Raw genomic sequence first — 19,030 nt, 5'->3', positions numbered from 1 at the left:
CAAGTTTCGAAAGCAAAGCCACTTAATATTCCATCCTGCAGGCTACATCTCGCCGTCTGATATATATCATATATTGCCTATCTACCTTGCGTTATGATTCTGGGAGACGTTTCTGCTTGTATATTCATCGATGACCAGGAGCTCCCAGAGTATGATGTCGTCGTTTCCAGCACGCCAACAGAGAACAGAATAACGTGCTGGATCGCGTCAGCCGAAGGCAAGGTGCGTTATTCATAAAATGAACAGGGAAAGACCCTTAGTACCTTCATAAGAAATTTGGAGTCAGGACGAAGTTCTTAGCCAAGCAGACCTCGGGGTTTATAACAACCGTCTTTGTTGACGGTGTTAGGTGTCGTTCATATGTCGGGTCTCCGGGCTACGTCGGTACGCTGGACCGCACGACCCTGAGCAATGCTTATGTCAGAAGAGATTTTGTGTTCTCCAAACTTGAGCTTACTGGTTAGTATGCGAAAGTTCCTGAAGCCTACATCCAAGTTCTAATGCTGAACTTCAGATGACGACTCAATGCTCGATGATCGAACCTCAAACGACATAGGTCAAATTGTGATGGAGGTAGCATCGGGGAAATACACCATGCGTGAACAAGTAGTGGATTCCCAGAATGTGATTGATCGCACCCTTCGTGTGCCGGAAGGCAAAGTGCATGAACGCTCCAAGAAGGCATGCTCTCATCGTGTCACGTACGTAAAATTCCATCGCACGCCTCACTTTTTGTGATTGTCATTCTGTCAAGCTTCGGAGAAGAAGTACCCTGTCACGAACCAGGAGAACCCTTCACCATCATACGAGACAATAGTCCGAAGACTGTCTTCGTATTCAAGTACACGCGCTTGGGTGGGCCATGGTGTTTTCTACGCGTATTCACCACTCACGCATATTACCGATCCCAGACATCCTGCAGGCAATGGGAGTAGCACCATATACACCAAGTGCGGCAGAGACAGAGGCAGAGGCAAAGGATCATAACGATGAAATTGAAGTCATGGATGGGCCTAACGAGTCCTCGCCCTCAGATGATGTCAAGCCACTGGCAAGGATTCGAGAGCTGGAGGTAATTTTTCGCTTTGGTGATATCTTTCCCTCCGGCTCATTCTCTTCTTGCAGATGGAGCTCCAGCGCTTACGCGCACAAGTAGAGGATCAGAAGCCCTCGCTTGTCAAGTTGGAACATGGGGGATCGCGACGGAAACAAGCTGTTATGGAGGTTATTGATCTCACTGATGATTAGCTTCTCTGTATTTTCTTAGGTTCAGGCTTATATGCTACCGCTCTGAGGTAAGCATCCCAGATTCCCAGTGTAATGGACACTTCCATGCAATTTCCAGGAACTCGATTATTTGCAAGATGGGGCACGCTACATGCATAGTTTCTGTGTGGCTCAAAATTATCATCATTGTGGATTCGTGTGGATGTACAATGCATTTGTACAGAACTTCTTAAAAGTCTGTCGCCACCAGTCCTGACGTTACGCTTACGACTTGAATAATACTTTCTTAGTAAATAACTTGTACTTTTGGACACCTTTTTCTACAACCCCTCTATTCCAAGCCGTAGACTTCGTATAATGATAGGTTGCATCCCAAGACTTCAGAAATTCAATATCAGTGAGCTCAGGATTACTACTTTCATTTCCCCGTAGCAGTGATGCTAGACCCATGCTCCTCGGAGACTTCTCTGCCTGGTTGGTGCTCCGATTGACGGAAACGAGGAGTCAGCGCTCGCGACCGGAGATTTGGTGTGACTGTTTCCTTTAAGACAGGAGGCTACTACATGCTGACTGCATCTATGGAAGGGAAGATATCCTCACAACTCACCTTCCGCGGCGTAAGGAGTTCAATGTAGTGGCTTCGCTCAAGTGTTTCGGCCGGTTGGCACCGGGACATTCTGAAATGCACATAATACTCGTGATGCGCACCAGCACTCGCGATTTCATATCTTCTTGTTTCATCTCGAATCGCCGGGTACTACTTGCTGACTTGATATTGTTCCGCCACCGACCGGTATCTCGACCTTCATAATGCCGAGCGGTATTCAGATGATTACGGTTATCTACGGCCCTTGGATATTCATGGAGAAATTTGTCTGACAATCGTATATTCCACGAACAACGAACAAATGGGACACTCAAGTAGTGTCTCGTGTAAGTAGCAGTGTTGACTTGTTTTTCATAACTGCAACTTCGGGACAAAGTTAAGAGACCTCCGACTACCAATTCGTACTATGGCTCCATTGGTAAGCATGTCACCGATTTCTGTACTGAACACAATGAATACTCTGCAAGCCAATTGTATATATAGCACCACCCTCTGCGGTCATTGGCTGGAAGCGTTCCTGCTTATGGGTGAACCGGAAGCCGGTTGTTTCGCGGGACTGCTAGAGAAGATCCCGGATCCCGAAGTGAGCGAAATAATTCGCCTGATTTTCCATCACCTAACGAACGTAGAGCTGAAACACCTGCGACCAAAAGAAGAACTTGGGATCGAAATCCTTTAGAAGGATCATCCTCGTGAGCAGGGATATTTTCTACCGTCGAGACTACCGGCCTGACGTAAGTTCTGCCTTGAGTAAATTCTGCCGGCGGTAGGCACTTTGCTCATTCTGTCGTCGAACACGACTCATTCCGCGTTTTAGGTGTGTCCTACACCCGGCCCGGATCCTTCTTTCGATCCTCGAGATATATGCCTTTAATTCGTGTTCCGCGCGATTGGCGATCCACGCCGTGTGCCTGTTTGTACCGCCTGGTCAGTATCACGTCGCATGACAGCACTCGTGATTAATATTGAAACATCACATGAAGACATTTACTCGTACATCAATTCTCCTAGTGACTTCCTGATGTTCTCGGAAGTGGCAAAGTGGCGCAGAACTCTTGAAAAAGGGGCTGAGAGGAGTAGTGGAAACTTTTTTTTCGTGCGTCATTCAGCTCATCTGTCAGTAAGCGGGTGGAGACATATGAATGTTACATATCCTCCAGAAATTTAGGCGTGTCTACTGGAACCTTATCGAAGTGGTGACGCATATATATAGAGATGGATTGCGTTGAGTCTCGGCCGCCTTGCCGGATCTACATCAACTATCAACTCCTCGGACTTTATTGACATGAAGGAGTACTGGCGCGTATATGTGACTGTGATTGCACGCAGAGACACCTCGTGTTTTCGGTCCATGATCCGTTTCTAACCTGTTGAAGAAGAAAGCACAAGACCGCTAGACAATATTGTCGGTCCGTTACATCGGGCGATGTGAAATATCAACTCCTATGTCACGGTGCTGTTCCTCACGTGTCATCAATTTGAGGGGTGCATCGTGACTGTCTGTCCTGGGTGAGATCGCTAAAATGGTAAGTTAGCACCTGTTAGCACATTGTGACATACTTTTGTGAATGGTCCACTCAAATGAAAAGCCGTTTTGTAGCTCCAAGGTGTGAATCGCGAGTAAGTATGGTCCGGGCTAAAGTCACAGCTAGAAGTACATGATTGCAGGTGCTCTTGTGGCTAACACAAGGCCATAGCCACTGAGGAGGTAACGTCATTCTGCTGCTGTGAAGAGCAGTCAAGAATTTTTCTCAACGTGACAACAAAGTGGCAGGAAGAGTTTGGGATGATATCACATGACGCGATCGCGTTCCTTTCTGTCGCTGAGTTTCAAATTTAATTAGTGGCTAAGCCCGCGCGTTACTCTTTGCACGCCTTCCTGTACCTGGCTAAGCGTGTGTACATCGATTGAAAGCTATCCACGCCATCATCTCTCCTTTCCTTCAATGCTATCCTACGGGACGCTACGAGCGTGCATCAGGGTCGATGGACAAGCTTTGGAGAGCTATGGAATTGAGACGTTTCCAGAAGAAAATAAAGTGACCTGTTGGATTGCTTCGGAAGCAGGAAAGGTGTGTGCTTGGTGAATTTTGTACATGAGGCGACCTCCAACGCCGCCTCCTGTCGTTCTCGCAGACGTTCTCTGTAGTATGGCAAGATATCAACCATGCACGCCAGTATCACCAAACAGGAGATGTAACACTCGATGGCGTACATGGAGGGGGTCAATTAATGCGTGCTTTAAGCTTCAATGAGCCACCGACATATCAGAGATGTACTGCGGAATTCAAATACGTCAACACGTCGATGAATTCCATTCGTCCGCTTACCTTCTCGAGGCTTCAGCTGACGGGTCAGTTTCATCTGCTGTAGACTATCAGACTCCAGAAGTGTGCTCATATACTTATAGATGAAGATCAACACCTGAATTCTGCTCATGCCGAGCTCGGAGAAATTTCCTTAGCCATCTGGCCTGCGAACGTGATTGGCATGGGCTACCAAAGAAAGTTAGTCTCTCCTAAGGGAACGATGGTCCACGAACGCTCAAAGAAGGCATCAAGCCACTGTGTGGGGTGCGTAGTTTTGCTCCACCTCATCATACAAGTCACAAACGATCTTAGGTTCGGAGAGGAGATCCGCGTGCCACCACAGCAGGTAATTAACGTGGCCCGCGTTGGGATAATCCCCACGGCTACATTTGTTTTCAGGTACAGACCATTTGGTTCGTATGCACAACACAGTCGGTAATTATACTCCGATCCTCATGTATCCTTACTAGATCGACTGGTGGCAGATGGAATTGCCCCGCCACCTATGCAACCTTCGCGAGGAACCAAGCGTGAAGTTCCTGTAGACGTACCAGAGCCGGAAGATCACAACGATGGAACAGGCTTAGACATAGATGATGAAGCTTTGCGTGAGCTTAATGCGCTGAAAGTTAGATCTTTTCTTGCGTATGCTTATAGAAGTGCTGACAACCTCTCTACGAAGGCACAGGTGAGAAGGCTCGAGGAAAGAATATCCACTACCCGCAGTGCCAAGAGGGTAAAAATAGAGTCCAGTGACACCATGCGGAGTCAGTGAGACGTTGAGGAGTACCACTACCTTATGCAGGTAAATCTCGAATCTCTCTCCAATAGCCTAATCGCTGAAAGCACAAGTACATGCAACGTAATTCCGACTCACTTCTTTCTTTTGGACGCTCACTTCGTTACATTCACATGCATGAGAAAACGCATGTTGAGGTTGGACTGTCTTCCGCTCCAGTCATGTCCCCGCCCCGCACACCGTAACGAAGGAAATGCTTTAGAGCATTGAACGGCATTGCATCCTCACTCATTTCCGTATCCATATGCCAATTAATTGGCGTCAAATCTGCATCCCTTAGTCATGCTGTAATCATATTTCAATCCTGTACAATTGGCTGTGGTTCGTTTTCTTGATAGGTATGTTCTAGCAGGATACTTGAGTTCTCGCTGACCAACCCCTGGCAAGCAGTTAATCGCATACATTGATCATTCTCCCCGTTAATCCTTGATCGATTTTAATGGCCTGCGATCACGGTCCGCCTTGCCTAATCACCGCCTCCTACCTTTCAGATAAGCTTGATTCACTCTACATACTGCTACTCAATCAAGGTGTCTTGATGTACCACACTCCGATAAACTCTCCTGCTTTCCTAATCTTAGATATCCATGCTGAACGTGATTCTAGTTAGCTAAAAATGATAATGGTTTTTGCGCTATTACTTGCTGACCACAGCCCCGGCGCTCAGCGTCCCTCGGAAATGAGGCAAACGTTATTTCTTAAGGAAATGGGCTTCCATGTGCAAGGGGAAGGTGGGCTAGGCTGTGCACCTTGTGTTTTTTACTGATGTGGTCTAGTCTGGTCTGGTCTCCAGGCGCATCCAGGGACCGCTCGCTGGACTATACGTGAAACGACCGGCGTCCAACTTGCCAGCCTCGAGGTTGGCGTTAATTTTGTACGTACCTTGATTGCTTCTATAACGAAGCTCCACATAGGATAAACTTGTGGAGCGCACGAGGGACTTTCCTGTGCAAGGAATTTCCATGAATTGCAGTCTGTGCGGCCCTAAAATGTCACGAAATAGCGTAACTGCCTCGTGGGTCGTGGCACCAATGACTATAAAGCGCACAGAATTCCTTCCTGTATAACGAAATATCCCCTGTATCTCATCAGAGTCACGTTATGAGCACAATGATTGTAAGCATAACGCCCCAATCTTCTGTGCCTCGTGTTCACGGTTTGCTCACCAACCCCATGCAGCAACGCACCAATGACAAGCAACCGGGACCTATCCGTCGAAGATTGAGGCTTCTTGAGAAAGCTATGCAGTTTTTATCGCGCCTAGACGGTCGAGGGCCTCACCCAATACACGAGGTGTCCCTAAACACTTCATTCCATTCACTTCCGTTAAGTCAGGTAAGTAGTGGCAATGAGTATAAAAGCCCACGTCTAATGCTTTATCTTCGCCAGGAACCAAGCCCTTCCGTCCATTCAACACTTGACTTCCATTCAACACTTGATTTCCACTCAACCCTTGATATGCCTGACGAGCAACTTGCGCTCATCATTCCAACCAAGCAAACGACATTTGCTGTCGCTAGCCGTAAAATACCTACGCCAGGTCCTGGCGAAGTTCTCGTCAAACTTCAGGCTACTGCGCTCAACCCTCTCGATGCGAAGGTCCACAGAGATGGAACATTCGTCGACAGCTATCCCGCAGTGCTGGGCACCGATGGTGCCGGTATCGTTGAAGAGATCGGAGAAGGCGTTACAAAATTCGATCTAGGGGAAAGAATGTATGTCGCTTCACTTCTACTATGGCAATACTGTAAGATTGATCGTCACTTCGGGACCTAGATTCTTCCATGGTGCCTTCGACGATAACGATCTGGCAACCTTCCAGCAGTATTGCGTAGTCACGACTGACTTCGCAGCTAAGGCAAGTTAATCCCCACGATCGGTGGCTGAGACTCGTGTTGATCGATATTACTCAGGTCCCGAGAAGCTTATCGCTTGACCAAGCGAGTACTATTGCATGCGGAATGGGCACAGCCGCGATCGGGATGTACGGTACCACCAATGGTATCGGACTTATTCCTCCTTGGGACCGCGGTGGGTGGTCCAAGTACAAAGGTTGGCCCATCTTGATCTTAGGCGGTGCTGGCTCTGTGGGCAACTATGGTAAGCCTGGCAGCTCATTTCCACAGCAAAGTCATCTTACTGAGGCATTATTGCTACCAGTTATCCAACTTGCGAAGCTGTCGGGCTTCTCACCTATCATTACCACCGCCTCGCTAAAGCACACGGAACATTTGAAGAGTCTCGGAGCAAACCACGTCATAGACAGATATCTTCCAGTGCAAGCACTAAATAAGGCCGTGATGAGAATCACGGGCTCTCGCATACATATCATGTACGACTCCATATCCACGGCAGAGACGCAGGAGGCTGCTTGGTCGTTGCTTGCGCCCGGGGGGAAGCTTGTTGTCACACAGCCATCCTTGATCAGCAAGGACAGCTATGACAGCAGGCAAGTGATTCCTGTAGACGGGAGTCCGCAATCAGATGAGAACTGGGAAACGGGGAAGAGGCTGTGGGCTCATCTTGAGAGATGGGTCGAAGACGGTCACATACAAGTACGTACCAATCGAACCTTACCTCTAGGTATATTCTAACATTGTCTCAGCCAAACCACGTCGATCTATTACCTGGCGGGCTGCGTGCAATACCAGAAGGGCTTGAGAGATTCAACGCCGGGAAGGTAGATGGGGTGAAAATGGTAGTACGGCCGCAAGAAACTTGAACAACTTTGCACGGTCGATCGCATGGACATCCATATATGATCATTATTTTATCTAGATACCCTTCATTTCCTTGTCAATATGAATTGCTTCTTGCATGCGTCAGCATTTGAAATGGTGAAGTTGTTTAAAAAATGAGACCCCTAAGTAGAGTTGCTTTCAATCGTCACCGCACACTCTCATCTTCGCAACTATGTCTGACACAAAGCAGCAAAAAGCACTCTTCCTTCAGTCTAAGCATGGCCAATTCGCTGTTGGTCCACACAGCATCCCGAAGCCCGGGAAGGATGAGCTCCTGATCCAGGTTTACTCTGCAGCCCTTAATCCCGTCGACTACAAAGTTCAGGAGCATGGGTTTTACGTCGAAAACTACCCAGCAATACTTGGTGAGGATATTGCTGGGATCGTCGTCGAAGTAGGGGAAGGTGTTCACCACATCGTGAAGGGAGACAGAGTGTGAGCGTTATTAGCCCCTGAGTTGTGCTTGGGTTTAACTTATTCGCTGTAGATTCTCCCATGGCCAGTTTACAAACCATAAGTCTGGTTTCCAACAGTTCACACTCTGCGACGCGGATTTGACTGCGAAGGCATGTTTTTTTGCGAAGGATTTGCATTGGCACTGACAGCATATAGATCCCGGATAATTTGGGATATGATGAGGCAGCCACTATTCCATTGGCCTTCGACACTGCGTCGACAGGCCTGTATAATAGTAACATTTACGGGTTAGGCCTCACGCCGCCTTGGGTAGAGAACGGCATTGACGTGTACTCGGGGACTCCGATCGTCATTCTTGGTGGATCTTCAGCTGTCGGGTCATGTGGTAAGTTGCGAGTAACCGTGACCGTCAAGAAAAGTATCATCCTAACCTTCTTTTAGCTATTCAGCTGGCTCGCCTCTCTGGGTTTTCTCCTATTATTACGACTGCGTCGAAAAAACATGAGAAGTACCTGAAGTCGCTTGGCGCTACCCATGTATTCCTCAGGGACCTTTCTGCTAACGAGCTCAAGAGTCTTGTTAGCGATCATACAAGCGGCCCGATCAAGTATGTGTATGATGCCATCTCTCTCCCTGAGACACAGCAGATTGGATGGTCGCTCCTCGGTCCGAAAGGACGCCTGGTTTTGACACTTCCGGCGTCAGTCGAAGAAAAGGAAGGAAAGGAACGCGTAGCTATTAGGACGTTCGGCAGCCCACATGTGGATGAAAACAAGCCACTTTGCAAGGGCTTGTGGGCCACTCTTTCGGAGTGGCTTGAGGCAGGGACCATCAAGGTGAGGTATCTAGCGCACCTCAGTCTCACTGCCGCTGACCTACTTTCTACATAGCCCCTTGATTACGAAGTTCTTCCTAATGGTCTTGAAGGAGTTGTCGAGGGGTTGGAACGAATGAAGAAAGGGCAAGTGAGCGGGAAAAAGCTGGTTGCCCACCCGCAAGACACGAAGTAAGGCCATGGTCACGTCGACGAGGCAATCACCTGTGAACAAGATTTTCGTTTGGTTTGTCGAAGCATCGATCACTGTATTTTTAAGGCAACTTGTGTAGCATATTACTATGTATTAGTAAAGTATTTCAAGAAGAAATCTGTGATTCAGATTCCATTTGAACAGTACATCGGCGAAATAGTGCCTTGACTAGGCTGCAGCGTCTTTGCAATGGGATATACCTAAAGTGATGGTTAGCCCACGAGGTTGGATAAGAGTCACAAAACATGTATATTAGGTTGCAGTGCTTACGTAATTTTTCTCTTGCATAAACAACTTCAAATTTCCTCTACATAGACCAAACTTTTGAAATCCGGCTACGTTCAAAGTTTATTCGACCCGTTCATAGATCCTGAAGTACAAGCCAGGCTGGTCTCTAGCTTGCTTTCCTACCACTGGGTTATGAACCTCGTCTTGCCGCAATGGTCTGGACTCTGGATGTAATACCTGGTCGGGGCCTCGTGTCAATTGCTTCTATCAGTCAGCCAATGGAACAATTTGTACAATGTGGTCTTTAACCTTAAGTCTCAGGTGTGCTGTGACTTGCGAACGAATTCCTCGACTGATCATGCCAGAACCTTTTGACATTCTCCGCATCTCAGAAATTCTCGCAGTTATCCTTGATGAATTACAAGACGACAAGAAGTCGTTGTACCACATGTCTTGCTGTTGTCGTGCATTTACAGATCTTGCCCTCGATATCCTCTGGAAATCTATGTACTCCTTTGCGCCATTTACTTTGTTGATTCCACAAAGCGCATCATTTGTGAATGTAAGTGTCTCACCTCACGTCTGCCGCTGAAGCCAATCCTCGTTATATCCGCAGGACGCCCGGACGAGTGACTGTTATCTCCTGAAGTATCGCTGCAATTCATTGGATGACTGGAAAACGTTCGACAAATACGCTGCATGAGTCTGGAGTTTGCGCATAGGAGAATACAACAATGATGGCGCAGATCTCATAAAAAATCGGGATTGCTATACACGCCTCACAGTCATTCGCGGACAGGAAGAGTTGCATCCTTTCCCAAAATTGCGAAGTCTGGCCTATGTCCTCTCTGGGCCAATTTCCTCGCAAGCGAAGCCATTTCCCCCCTCCCTACGATCTCTTACCCTCGTATGTCATAATACACTTGATTGTGACCCCATTGAATTGGCACTCGACCGCGCTGTTGCTGAAGCACCATATCTGAAGGAACTGCGCATTATCGGTCTCATGCGGACAATGAGAACGTTGCACTCAACACCCCAACTTCAATTCGGGCAGATCAGGAAGGTCGATCTAAGCAAAGCCTATATTCGTGCCCCCGAGCTCGCAGCTCTTTGCACGCTGCTGTCCCATGCACCTGTTTCAGACCTCAAAATCCACCTTCAAGATCGCTTGAACATGAATTGGCAAGCGATTCCTCCGATGTTCCCTGCATTGAAGCAGTTGGATGTTCGAGGATCAATGTTTTCCGTCATCCTCTTCATGTCACGCCTTGCAGCAACAAATTTACATACGCTGGTGTTTCAGCCAGACGGGCAACCTTCTGGTGTCGCGGCCTTCTTCGATCACCTCATACCTATCATCGTTGAGAAGCTCGGAAAGTCGCTGAAATCATTTGATCTTCATATCAATGAACCTAGGCCTCATTTTCGGGATAGCGACCTCATCAAGAGTATTTTGCAGGGGCTTGAACCTCTTGTGGAGGCAGGGTTGCAATCACTGCGCCTGTTTTTGCAAGTAGACTCCACGATGTCAGTGCAATTCCCTCCGGAAGTGCAGTCCATGCTTGAGCCTTGCGCTTGGCCTTCTTTGAAACAATTTCACTTTACAACAAAGATGACCGCATTAGAATAACAATTCATCAGAAAAGCAGTTTTCTTCCTTGGTATAAGAGATGGTTTGGGTTATACACTAGCATGAGTCGTTTTTGGTCGCTATCTAAGTACTTAGAGTTCGCTGTTTAATTTTCGACATGACTAGGCTATTACCCTTAAGTACATACACAGTTACGTCAACATTAAGTCCGACACCTTTCTAATCGAGACATCACCTTGACCTCACCTCCCGGCTGCATGCTCTGCGTCTAGGACGTAACAGCGGTACCCACATTCAATCCTCGATGAGTTTTGCTATGGATTTACTCTTGTTGGCGACCAGCTGGGCTCATGTTCTTTTGGCACCGTACACGAAAGTCGAAGAAAGTTTCAACTTGCACGCAACCCATGACGTTCTTATGTATGGAGTTGGGAGGGATAATCTGCACAAGGTGTGAAACTTTCTCATCCTAACTCTTCGTGTCTGATATGTGGCGAAGTTTGATCATAACATATTTCCAGGCGCTGTACCGCGGACGTTCATAGGAAGCATTCTACTTGCGTGGCTCACTTCACCTGTCGCCTACGTGGCGAGTCAGTGGGGCCTGCTAAGCACAAAACTCGATCTTCAGATAGCAGGTTTGATTCTATGTAAATACTTGGCTCACAGCGTCTTGAACTCTCTGATAGTGCGTTTGGTCCTTGCTACGCTGAATGCAACAGGCTTCATGTTGATACGACGGGCCGTATGTAGACGATTTGGTCGTCCAACTGGCCTCATGTACGTCCTCCTAACATGTTCGCAATTTCATCTGCCGTTTTGGATGGGCCGAACATTACCAAACATGTTCGCATTGTTCCCTGGTAGGTGATTTGCCTGCGACATGAGTCTCTGCTTAACGAAGGACGAACACAAGTTAACCTCGGATTCTACGCGTTGTACAACAGAGCTCCGCAGTCCCAGTTTCCTACGAGAAGGAGTGCCGATGTTACATTTGCTTTACTGACGTTCACCGCTGTCGTGTTCCGCTCGGAAGTCGCGCTACTACTAGCTCCTCTCGCTATCCAAGCACTTCTTCTCCGGCACATCAGTTTTACGAGGCTGATTAGCGTTGGTTTTCTGTCTGCCATGTTATCTATCGGTGCGTATTGTTCTTTGCGCACTGAAAGGTCTGCAACTGTTGAGCGACTAGCTTTGACCGTCACCGTCGACTCATACCTATGGAACCAGTGGCCGCTGTGGCCCGAACTGTATGGGATATATTTCAATGTATATCAAGGCAAGAGCTCTGATTGGGGCGTAAGTTGGTGCTTTCTTTTTCTTCCATGTGTCTCACCCATTATGCAGACATCACCTGTGCATGCGTATTTCCTTTCACACCTTCCGAAGCTTCTTCTTGGATCCTTGCCATTGGCTGTACTCGGAGCTGCGTTGGATAATCGCGTCCAGGCCCTAATGTTTCCCCCAGTGCTCTTTATTGTTCTCATCAGCTGTTTGGGCCACAAAGAATGGCGCTTCATCATTTACGTTGTTCCTTTCTTCAATGTCGCCGCCGCTCGGGGTGCCCGGTGGATGTAAGCACTCTTCATTTCATCGGAGGCACACTCAGCTTTTCAACAGGGTATCCCGAAGGAAAGGTGGTGTTTTCGGAAGAATGATGTTTCTCGCAGCTGCGGGCATACTTGCTCTGAATTGTGCCATCACTATCGTATCGACCCGGGCGTCGATGGCAAACTACCCTGGTGGTTCTGCACTCGCAATATTCAACGATCGATATGCAGACCAGCATGCTGGTATGAGCCACGGTGAATGAGCTTCTGGGTGTGGCTGACAAGACCATCGCAGTGCAAGTTCACATATCTAACCTTGCAGCCCAGACTGGGGCGTCGCTCTTCCTGCAGAATCATTCACCACCTTACATCCCGTCCATGACCGGACCAGCAACAAATGATTGGGTGTACAACAAGACGGAAAGTCTGTCCCCGCGCGATCTTACAGCGTCGACGCCTCTCACTCATCTCATCACCGAGTCTTCTGTAGAGTTGATGAGGACCGGACGATGGAAGTTGGTAGACAGGGTGCAGGGGTTCTCAAGATGGAAGTTGAACCTCCCTCGGGGTGGCATCGCCAAGGTTCTGGAAGTTCCCCTTCATGAGTGGTTAAGCGTGTTGGAGATGGAAACAAATGACCAACTTTATATATTAGAGAGAGCTAAGTAAGATGATACTTGTCGAAATTTGTCCCTGTGTAGAAAATTCTTGACTAGAAAATTGATGAACAATAAATGAACGATTTTCATTGGCTGACACGCTACAAAGATACGGTGTCTGGGGTCTTTTCGCTGCATGTGAGCAAATACGCCGTGACTAAATGAGCACGGTGCTCCGGCTTTCCATAGCACTACATATAGTGAGAAGCTTGGGATATATGTAGGTCATTGGCGACTGGGGTCTAACAAACATGCTTCGAAATTCACAAGCTGTATCGCAAGTTGTTGAGCTCCCACTAATTGTGTGGTCATATCCAGGCTCAGGCTTAAGTTGATCTGCCTTCCAAGTGACCATGGACGGCGCACCTTCAGACACCACTCATCTGGATTGGAGCAACGTCGGCCTCGGCTTCTCCTTCATTCTTTTCAATGCCCTCATTTCTACTTCGCTACAACTCGGAGTAGGATCGTCACTACTCTCTGCGGCCATACGCTGTGTAGTACAGTTGGGACTAGTCGCGCTGGTGTTGCAGAAGGTGTTCGAGACGAATAATCCATGGGCAGTGGGCAGTATTGCATGTGAGCGTTTTCCACGTTCATTTGAGGTAGCCGGGCGCTAGATCTATGGTATCCAGTTTTGTTGAATTTACTAGGAACTATCGAGGCAGGTGCGTCCTAAGCAATTCTTACTGTTGTCTCGGCTCCTGATGCGGAGAAGTTGTGAACAAGTCTAAAAAGCGCTACAATCATATGGCGAGTTCTACGACGGGTGTATCTATTATTTTATCCTGAACAGTTGCATAGTTTTTCTGCGTGCTATTTGGTATGCTGTGCTCGACGATACCTGTCTCTATCATCGGCATCCGTTTCGCTATGGCCATAGAGCCGTTCTGGAAGCCTGAACAATATAGTTTGTCACGATCTGTTTGTGCGGGATCAGTGGTGTTGACTTGTAACCACAAGTTCCAATTGTTGGCATGTTATGTGGAGGCACGATCTCGGGAATCGTTGTTTCCGTGTCTTATGTACTCCGGGAGATATAGTAAGTCGCGCCACTAATGTATTTGAACATTTGATATCGACCAACATCCTTGCAGCGACAATCGCGACAAGGTAGAAATGTACCTCGCATTTGGAGCATCACGTTTCGAAGCGTGTAGACCTGTTGCACGAGAAGCTCTTCGTCTTGCACTAACTCCAACGATCAACCAAATGAGGTTTGTACCATCTAAAATACAAGCTATTTCTAATTCAGTGTCTGCCCTTGACAATAGCGTGATCGGAATCATTGCTATTCCAGGAATGATGACCGGTCAGAATTTACGCCACGACGTGGGCGAACGGTTGCGCTGATCAAGGGTTTCAGGTGCCATACTCGGTGGCTCTTCAGTTCAGCAGGCAGCTCGGCTCCAGATGGTTATCATGTTTATGATTTCCGCCTCCACGGCACTCGCATCGATTATCACCACGATCGCAACGCTTGCTGTCGTGGTCGATAGCGAGGACCGCCTCCGCGCGGACCGCGTCGACGTGCGCGAGCATCCGGTTTGGCGTGCAAGGAACTGGCTCTTTAGCCGAGCAGTGGACGGGGTGAAACGCACCGTGCAGAGCTGTTGCGGGCTTAGGCGTAATGATGGACAGAATGAGGGTACGGAGATGGAAAGGTTTCTGGGCTGATACTCATCAAAAAAAATTCCGCTTTCTTGCTAACCGCGCGAAGTCCACACTCCTTGTTCAGATCTTATCGTGTATGGACGATGGTTTTATATCCAATTCTGGAAGTTCATAAACATGGTATGCAGATATTATTACTGAATGGTGTATAGCTTAAATCGGTTACATTGATGTGTTAAGCTGAGGCGGCGAAGACCTGGTTTATCTTGCAATTATGCTTGTCTCTTATCTCAAACCTCGTCCTCATTTTTGTTGACATAACGCCATGTATGCACGCGTTGAGAACAACTGCCTGATCTTGGAAACAGGCCCAATGTGCTTATTACATATCTGTATCGTGGGCGGTCATTGATGAGGGCTAGGGCACGCACAGGAGGAAGATCGATGGAAATGGCTAGGCTTAATTTCGATTAAGGCTTGATCAGAGGTATCCCTCGAAAAAACCCTGATGCATATCTACCGACAGATGAGAATGGAATCTTGGATCAAAGGCTTATGATTTGAGCGCCAATGCAATGGTCATACAATCTCGGGGTCTGAAGTACTGTATCAATTGATAGGGTGGAGTTGCGGCACCCTGATTTCTTCAATGCTCGCCACAAAGATCGTTTAGAACTTCAATCCCATTGCGGTCGAGAGTCGAGACCTGTCAAGATGATTATCCATCATTACGTTTCAGGAAGACAGTCCTCGAAAACGTGGTAGGAGATAACGACGGAATGTAAAGGCATGGATAGATCTCGATACACCAGTGGTTACGGTAGAGTGATGTGGTGCCATGGGCCTCGTAGACACCGTTTCATAGAGCGCTTCGCCATCTGGAAAAGCGAAATAGAATGCAGCCAGCCAGATGACAAGAGATGCCAATATCAAAGGCACCGAGATCACACATCTATGAAACACCCTGAATAAAGCGAAGAGTAACCTCGAACGTCACAAGCCAGGTGCTCTGGGGTACTCGGATAGAGCGGACAAAACTCTAGTCCAAGGTTCAATTTCACTGAACCGCAAAGTGGAAGTCGCCTTTTGTGCGTGGACTGCGGTGCGTTAAACGCATTGATACTAAGAGAAGCTTGCTCTTAGGGGCGAATGCGAAGACGGGACATTAAAATTTAAATGAATGTGAAAAGGCGCGCATAAATGTTCGCCGGCGGAGCCACCTAGATTAGACTGAGCCTGAGCAGTTGAAAAAGAGACACTGATGAGACTCATCTATAGCGCTCCACCGTCAAGGAATTCGCATACCGAGATTGGTATGCAGTACTGAAGTAAGCGAAGGGCATGGAAATAGGCAGGCAGTGAAATTAGCAAACCTTTAGCCGGGACATGCTCAGCAATAATGATAGTCCTTTTGGAGAAGAGTTTTGTCCGCTCTATCCGAGTATCCCAGAGCACCTGGCTTGTGACGTTCGAGGTTACTCTTCGCTTTATTCAGGGTGTTTCATAGATGTGTGATCTCGGTGCCTTTGACACTGGCATCTCTTGTCATCTGGCTGGCTGCGTTCTATTTCGCTTTTCCAGATGGCGAAGCGCGACTGATGGCTCTATGAAACGGCGTCTACGATGCCCATGGCACCACATTACTCTACACCACCGGTGTATCGAGATCTATCCATGCCTTTCCATTTGTCGTTAGTATCTCCTACCACGTTTTCGAGGACTGTCTTCCTGAAACGTAATGATGGATGATCACCTTGACAGGTCTCGACTCTTGATCACAATGGGATTGAAATTCTAGACGATCTTTGTGGCAAGCATTGAAGAAATCAGGGTGCCGCAACTCCACCCTATCAATTGATACGTACTTCAGACTCCGAGATTATATACCCATTGCATTGGTGTTCAAATCATGAGTCTTTGATCTAAGATTCCATTTTCATCTGTCGGTAGATATGCATCAGGGTTTTTTCGAGGGATACTTCTGATCAAGCCTTAATCGAAATTAAGCCTAGCCATTTCTATCAATCTTCCTCCTGTGCGTGCCCTAGCCTCATCAATGACCGCCCACGATACAGATATGTAATAAGCACATTGGGCCTGTTTCCAAGATCAGGCAGTTGTTCTCAACGCGTGCATACATGGCGTTATGTCAACAAAAATGAGGACGAGGTTTGAGATCAGAGACGGGCATAATTGCAAGGTAAACCAGGTCCTCTTCGCCGCCTCAGCTTAACACATCAATGTAACCGATTTAAGCTATACACCATTCAGTAACATCTGCATACTATGTTTATGGACTTCCAGAATCGGATACAAAACCATCTTTGATGAGTATCAGCCCAGCAACCTTGCTGTCTCCGCAGCCCCATTCTGTGCATCCTTACGCCTGAGCCCGTAACAGCTCTGCACGGTGTGTTTCACCCCGTTCACTGCTCGGCTAAAGAGCCAGTTCCTCGCGCGCCAAACCGGATGCTCGCGCACATCGACGCGGTCTGGGCGGAGGCGGTCCTCGCTATCGACCACGACAGCAAGCGTTGTGATCGTGGTGATAATCGATGCGAGTGCCGTGGAGGCGGAAATCATAAACATGATAACCATCTGGAGCCGAGCTGCCTGCTGAACTGAAGAGCCACCGAGTATGGCACCTGAAACCCTTGATCAGCGCAACCATTCGCCCACGTCGTGGCGTAAACTTACCGGTCATCATTCCTGGAATAGCAATGATTCCTATCACGCTATTGTCAAGGGCAAACACTGGATTAGAAATAGCTTGTAATTTGGATGGTACGAACCTCATTTGGTTGATCGTTGGAGTTAGTGCAAGACGAAGAGCTTCTCGTGCAACAGGTCTACACGCTTCGAAAACGTGATGCTCCAAATGCGAGGTACATTTCTACTTTGTCGCGATTGTCGCTGCAAGGATGTTGGTCGATATCAAATGTTCAAATACATTAGTGGCGCGACTTACTATATCTCCCGGAGTACATAAGACACGGAAACAACGATTCCCGAGATCGTGCCTCCACATAACATGCCGACAATTGGAACTTGTGGTTACAAGTCAACACCACTGATCCCGCACAAACAGATTGTGACATACTATATTGTTCGGGCTTCCAGAACGGTTCTATGGCCATAGCGAAGCGGATGCCGATAATAGAGACAGGTATCGTCGAGAACAGCATACCAAACAGCACGCAGGAGAACTATGCAGCTGTTCAGGATAGAATGATAGATACACCCGTCGTAGAACTCGCCATATGATTGTAGCGCTTTTTAGACTTGTTCACAACTTCTCCGCATCAGGAGCCAAGACAATAGTAAAAATTTGTTCGGACGCACCTGCCTCGATAGTTCCTAGTAAATTCAACAAAACTGGATACCATAGTTCTAGCGCCCGGTTAACCTCAAGTGAACGCGGAAAACGCTCACATGCAATACTGCCCACTGCCCATGGATTATTCGTCTCGAACACCTTCTGCAACACCAGCGCGACTAGTCCCAACTGCACCACACAGCGTATGGCCGCAGAGAGTAGTGACGATCCTATTCCGAGTTGTAGCGAAGTAGAAATGAGGGCATTGAAAAGAATGAAGGAGAAGCCGAGGCCGACGTTGCTCCAATCCAGGTGAGTAGTGTCTGAAGGTGCGCCGTCCATGGTTACTTTGAAGACAGATGAACTTAAGCCTGAGCCTGGGTATGACCACACAATTAGTGGTAGCTTGCGATACAGCTTGTGAACAGCATTCGAGTTTGAAGTTAACGTTAGACCCCAGCCGCCGATGACGTTGATCCGCTTACATATAAATATCCCAAGCTTCTGATTCATCTTACTATATGTAGTGGCGTCAGTAGCGTGTCAGCCAATGAAAATCGTTCATGTACTATCATTCGACGGGAAATGCACAATTTTCACTGATTGCTGAATAGCGTCACAACAACAACATATATTCGTGTCGGATCTACTTTAGTGTATACTTTAGGTCTCTGCGCGTTGGGCCCGATAAGATTTTTTTTATTTTGTTGTGAGCTTGTTACAGCGGCAGCAGCGGAAGTTGAGATGTCGAAAACACAATAGAAATGCACAATGTCGTCACGCTATGTCACACACGGCGCCTCGGCCAAGAGACGGTAGTATCCAAAGTCCGACAGCGCCCCAAGCGAATGAGTGCACACGCCACCGATTCTGTCCAATGCAACAAGCGGAGACTCAACCAAGCCGAAAGAGTGATTTCCTGATTTAGCCTGACTGTCACG

The 19,030-nt window shown here is 47.8% G+C and overlaps 8 protein-coding genes across 8 annotated transcripts; 7 read left to right on the top strand and 1 right to left on the bottom strand.

Moving 5' to 3' along the window:
* Nucleotides 1-1,635, top strand: DFJ58DRAFT_916584 (uncharacterized protein). Its single transcript, XM_041395485.1, has 7 exons — nt 1-222; nt 273-459; nt 515-701; nt 755-855; nt 912-1,072; nt 1,126-1,295; nt 1,346-1,635. The coding sequence occupies exons 1-6, from the start codon at nt 94-96 to the stop codon at nt 1,246-1,248; spliced, it is 888 nt and encodes a 295-aa protein (XP_041239337.1). The 5' UTR covers nt 1-93; the 3' UTR covers nt 1,249-1,295; nt 1,346-1,635.
* Nucleotides 1,636-3,712: 2,077 nt separating this feature from the next.
* Nucleotides 3,713-5,238, top strand: DFJ58DRAFT_79985 (uncharacterized protein). Its single transcript, XM_041390785.1, has 7 exons — nt 3,713-3,906; nt 3,971-4,187; nt 4,245-4,407; nt 4,456-4,556; nt 4,614-4,771; nt 4,826-4,948; nt 4,996-5,238. The coding sequence occupies exons 1-6, from the start codon at nt 3,781-3,783 to the stop codon at nt 4,916-4,918; spliced, it is 858 nt and encodes a 285-aa protein (XP_041239336.1). The 5' UTR covers nt 3,713-3,780; the 3' UTR covers nt 4,919-4,948; nt 4,996-5,238.
* A 1,162-nt stretch (nt 5,239-6,400) lies between these two features.
* On the top strand, nt 6,401-7,664 carry DFJ58DRAFT_718257 (chaperonin 10-like protein; the record flags this gene model as incomplete). Its single annotated transcript, XM_041384455.1, has 5 exons — nt 6,401-6,657; nt 6,719-6,800; nt 6,856-7,042; nt 7,103-7,497; nt 7,548-7,664. 5 exons carry the CDS (start codon nt 6,401-6,403, stop codon nt 7,662-7,664), a joined length of 1,038 nt encoding a protein of 345 aa, XP_041239335.1.
* A 191-nt stretch (nt 7,665-7,855) lies between these two features.
* Nucleotides 7,856-9,350, top strand: DFJ58DRAFT_857133 (chaperonin 10-like protein; the record flags this gene model as incomplete). Its single annotated transcript, XM_041393939.1, has 5 exons — nt 7,856-8,118; nt 8,171-8,249; nt 8,296-8,485; nt 8,542-8,936; nt 8,991-9,350. 5 exons carry the CDS (start codon nt 7,856-7,858, stop codon nt 9,108-9,110), a joined length of 1,047 nt encoding a protein of 348 aa, XP_041239334.1. The 3' UTR covers nt 9,111-9,350.
* A 113-nt stretch (nt 9,351-9,463) lies between these two features.
* DFJ58DRAFT_809381 (uncharacterized protein) lies at nt 9,464-11,131 on the top strand. Its single transcript, XM_041391355.1, has 4 exons — nt 9,464-9,918; nt 9,973-10,037; nt 10,068-10,872; nt 10,985-11,131. The coding sequence occupies exons 1-4, from the start codon at nt 9,652-9,654 to the stop codon at nt 11,024-11,026; spliced, it is 1,179 nt and encodes a 392-aa protein (XP_041239333.1). The 5' UTR covers nt 9,464-9,651; the 3' UTR covers nt 11,027-11,131.
* On the top strand, nt 11,132-13,256 carry DFJ58DRAFT_708084 (glycosyltransferase family 22 protein). The gene is made up of 7 exons (XM_041383772.1): nt 11,132-11,401; nt 11,450-11,588; nt 11,640-11,813; nt 11,867-12,249; nt 12,298-12,524; nt 12,571-12,743; nt 12,796-13,256. The coding sequence occupies exons 1-7, from the start codon at nt 11,255-11,257 to the stop codon at nt 13,167-13,169; spliced, it is 1,617 nt and encodes a 538-aa protein (XP_041239332.1). The 5' UTR covers nt 11,132-11,254; the 3' UTR covers nt 13,170-13,256.
* Nucleotides 13,257-13,421: 165 nt separating this feature from the next.
* DFJ58DRAFT_809361 (uncharacterized protein) lies at nt 13,422-15,135 on the top strand. The gene is made up of 9 exons (XM_041391354.1): nt 13,422-13,738; nt 13,795-13,827; nt 13,878-13,912; nt 13,964-14,069; nt 14,123-14,201; nt 14,257-14,376; nt 14,434-14,471; nt 14,526-14,847; nt 14,916-15,135. Exons 1-8 carry the CDS (start codon nt 13,513-13,515, stop codon nt 14,834-14,836), a joined length of 948 nt encoding a protein of 315 aa, XP_041239331.1. The 5' UTR covers nt 13,422-13,512; the 3' UTR covers nt 14,837-14,847; nt 14,916-15,135.
* A 1,741-nt stretch (nt 15,136-16,876) lies between these two features.
* Nucleotides 16,877-18,555, bottom strand: DFJ58DRAFT_809356 (uncharacterized protein). Its single transcript, XM_041391353.1, has 8 exons — nt 18,206-18,555; nt 18,031-18,065; nt 17,874-17,979; nt 17,742-17,820; nt 17,640-17,686; nt 17,566-17,608; nt 17,471-17,508; nt 16,877-17,418 (listed from the first exon to the last, which is right to left on the bottom strand). Exons 1-8 carry the CDS (start codon nt 18,429-18,431, stop codon nt 17,108-17,110), a joined length of 885 nt encoding a protein of 294 aa, XP_041239330.1. The 5' UTR covers nt 18,432-18,555; the 3' UTR covers nt 16,877-17,107.
* Between the last annotated feature and the right edge of the window lie 475 nt (nt 18,556-19,030).

The sequence above is a fragment of the Suillus subalutaceus genome (genome assembly GCF_016647625.1).
Source record: "Suillus subalutaceus strain FC151 chromosome Unknown DFJ58scaffold_129, whole genome shotgun sequence".
Classification (NCBI taxonomy): Eukaryota; Fungi; Basidiomycota; class Agaricomycetes; order Boletales; family Suillaceae; genus Suillus; species Suillus subalutaceus.
The sequence above is the reverse complement of the archived record's forward strand: the minus strand, read 5'-3'. Positions and strand labels throughout refer to the sequence as shown.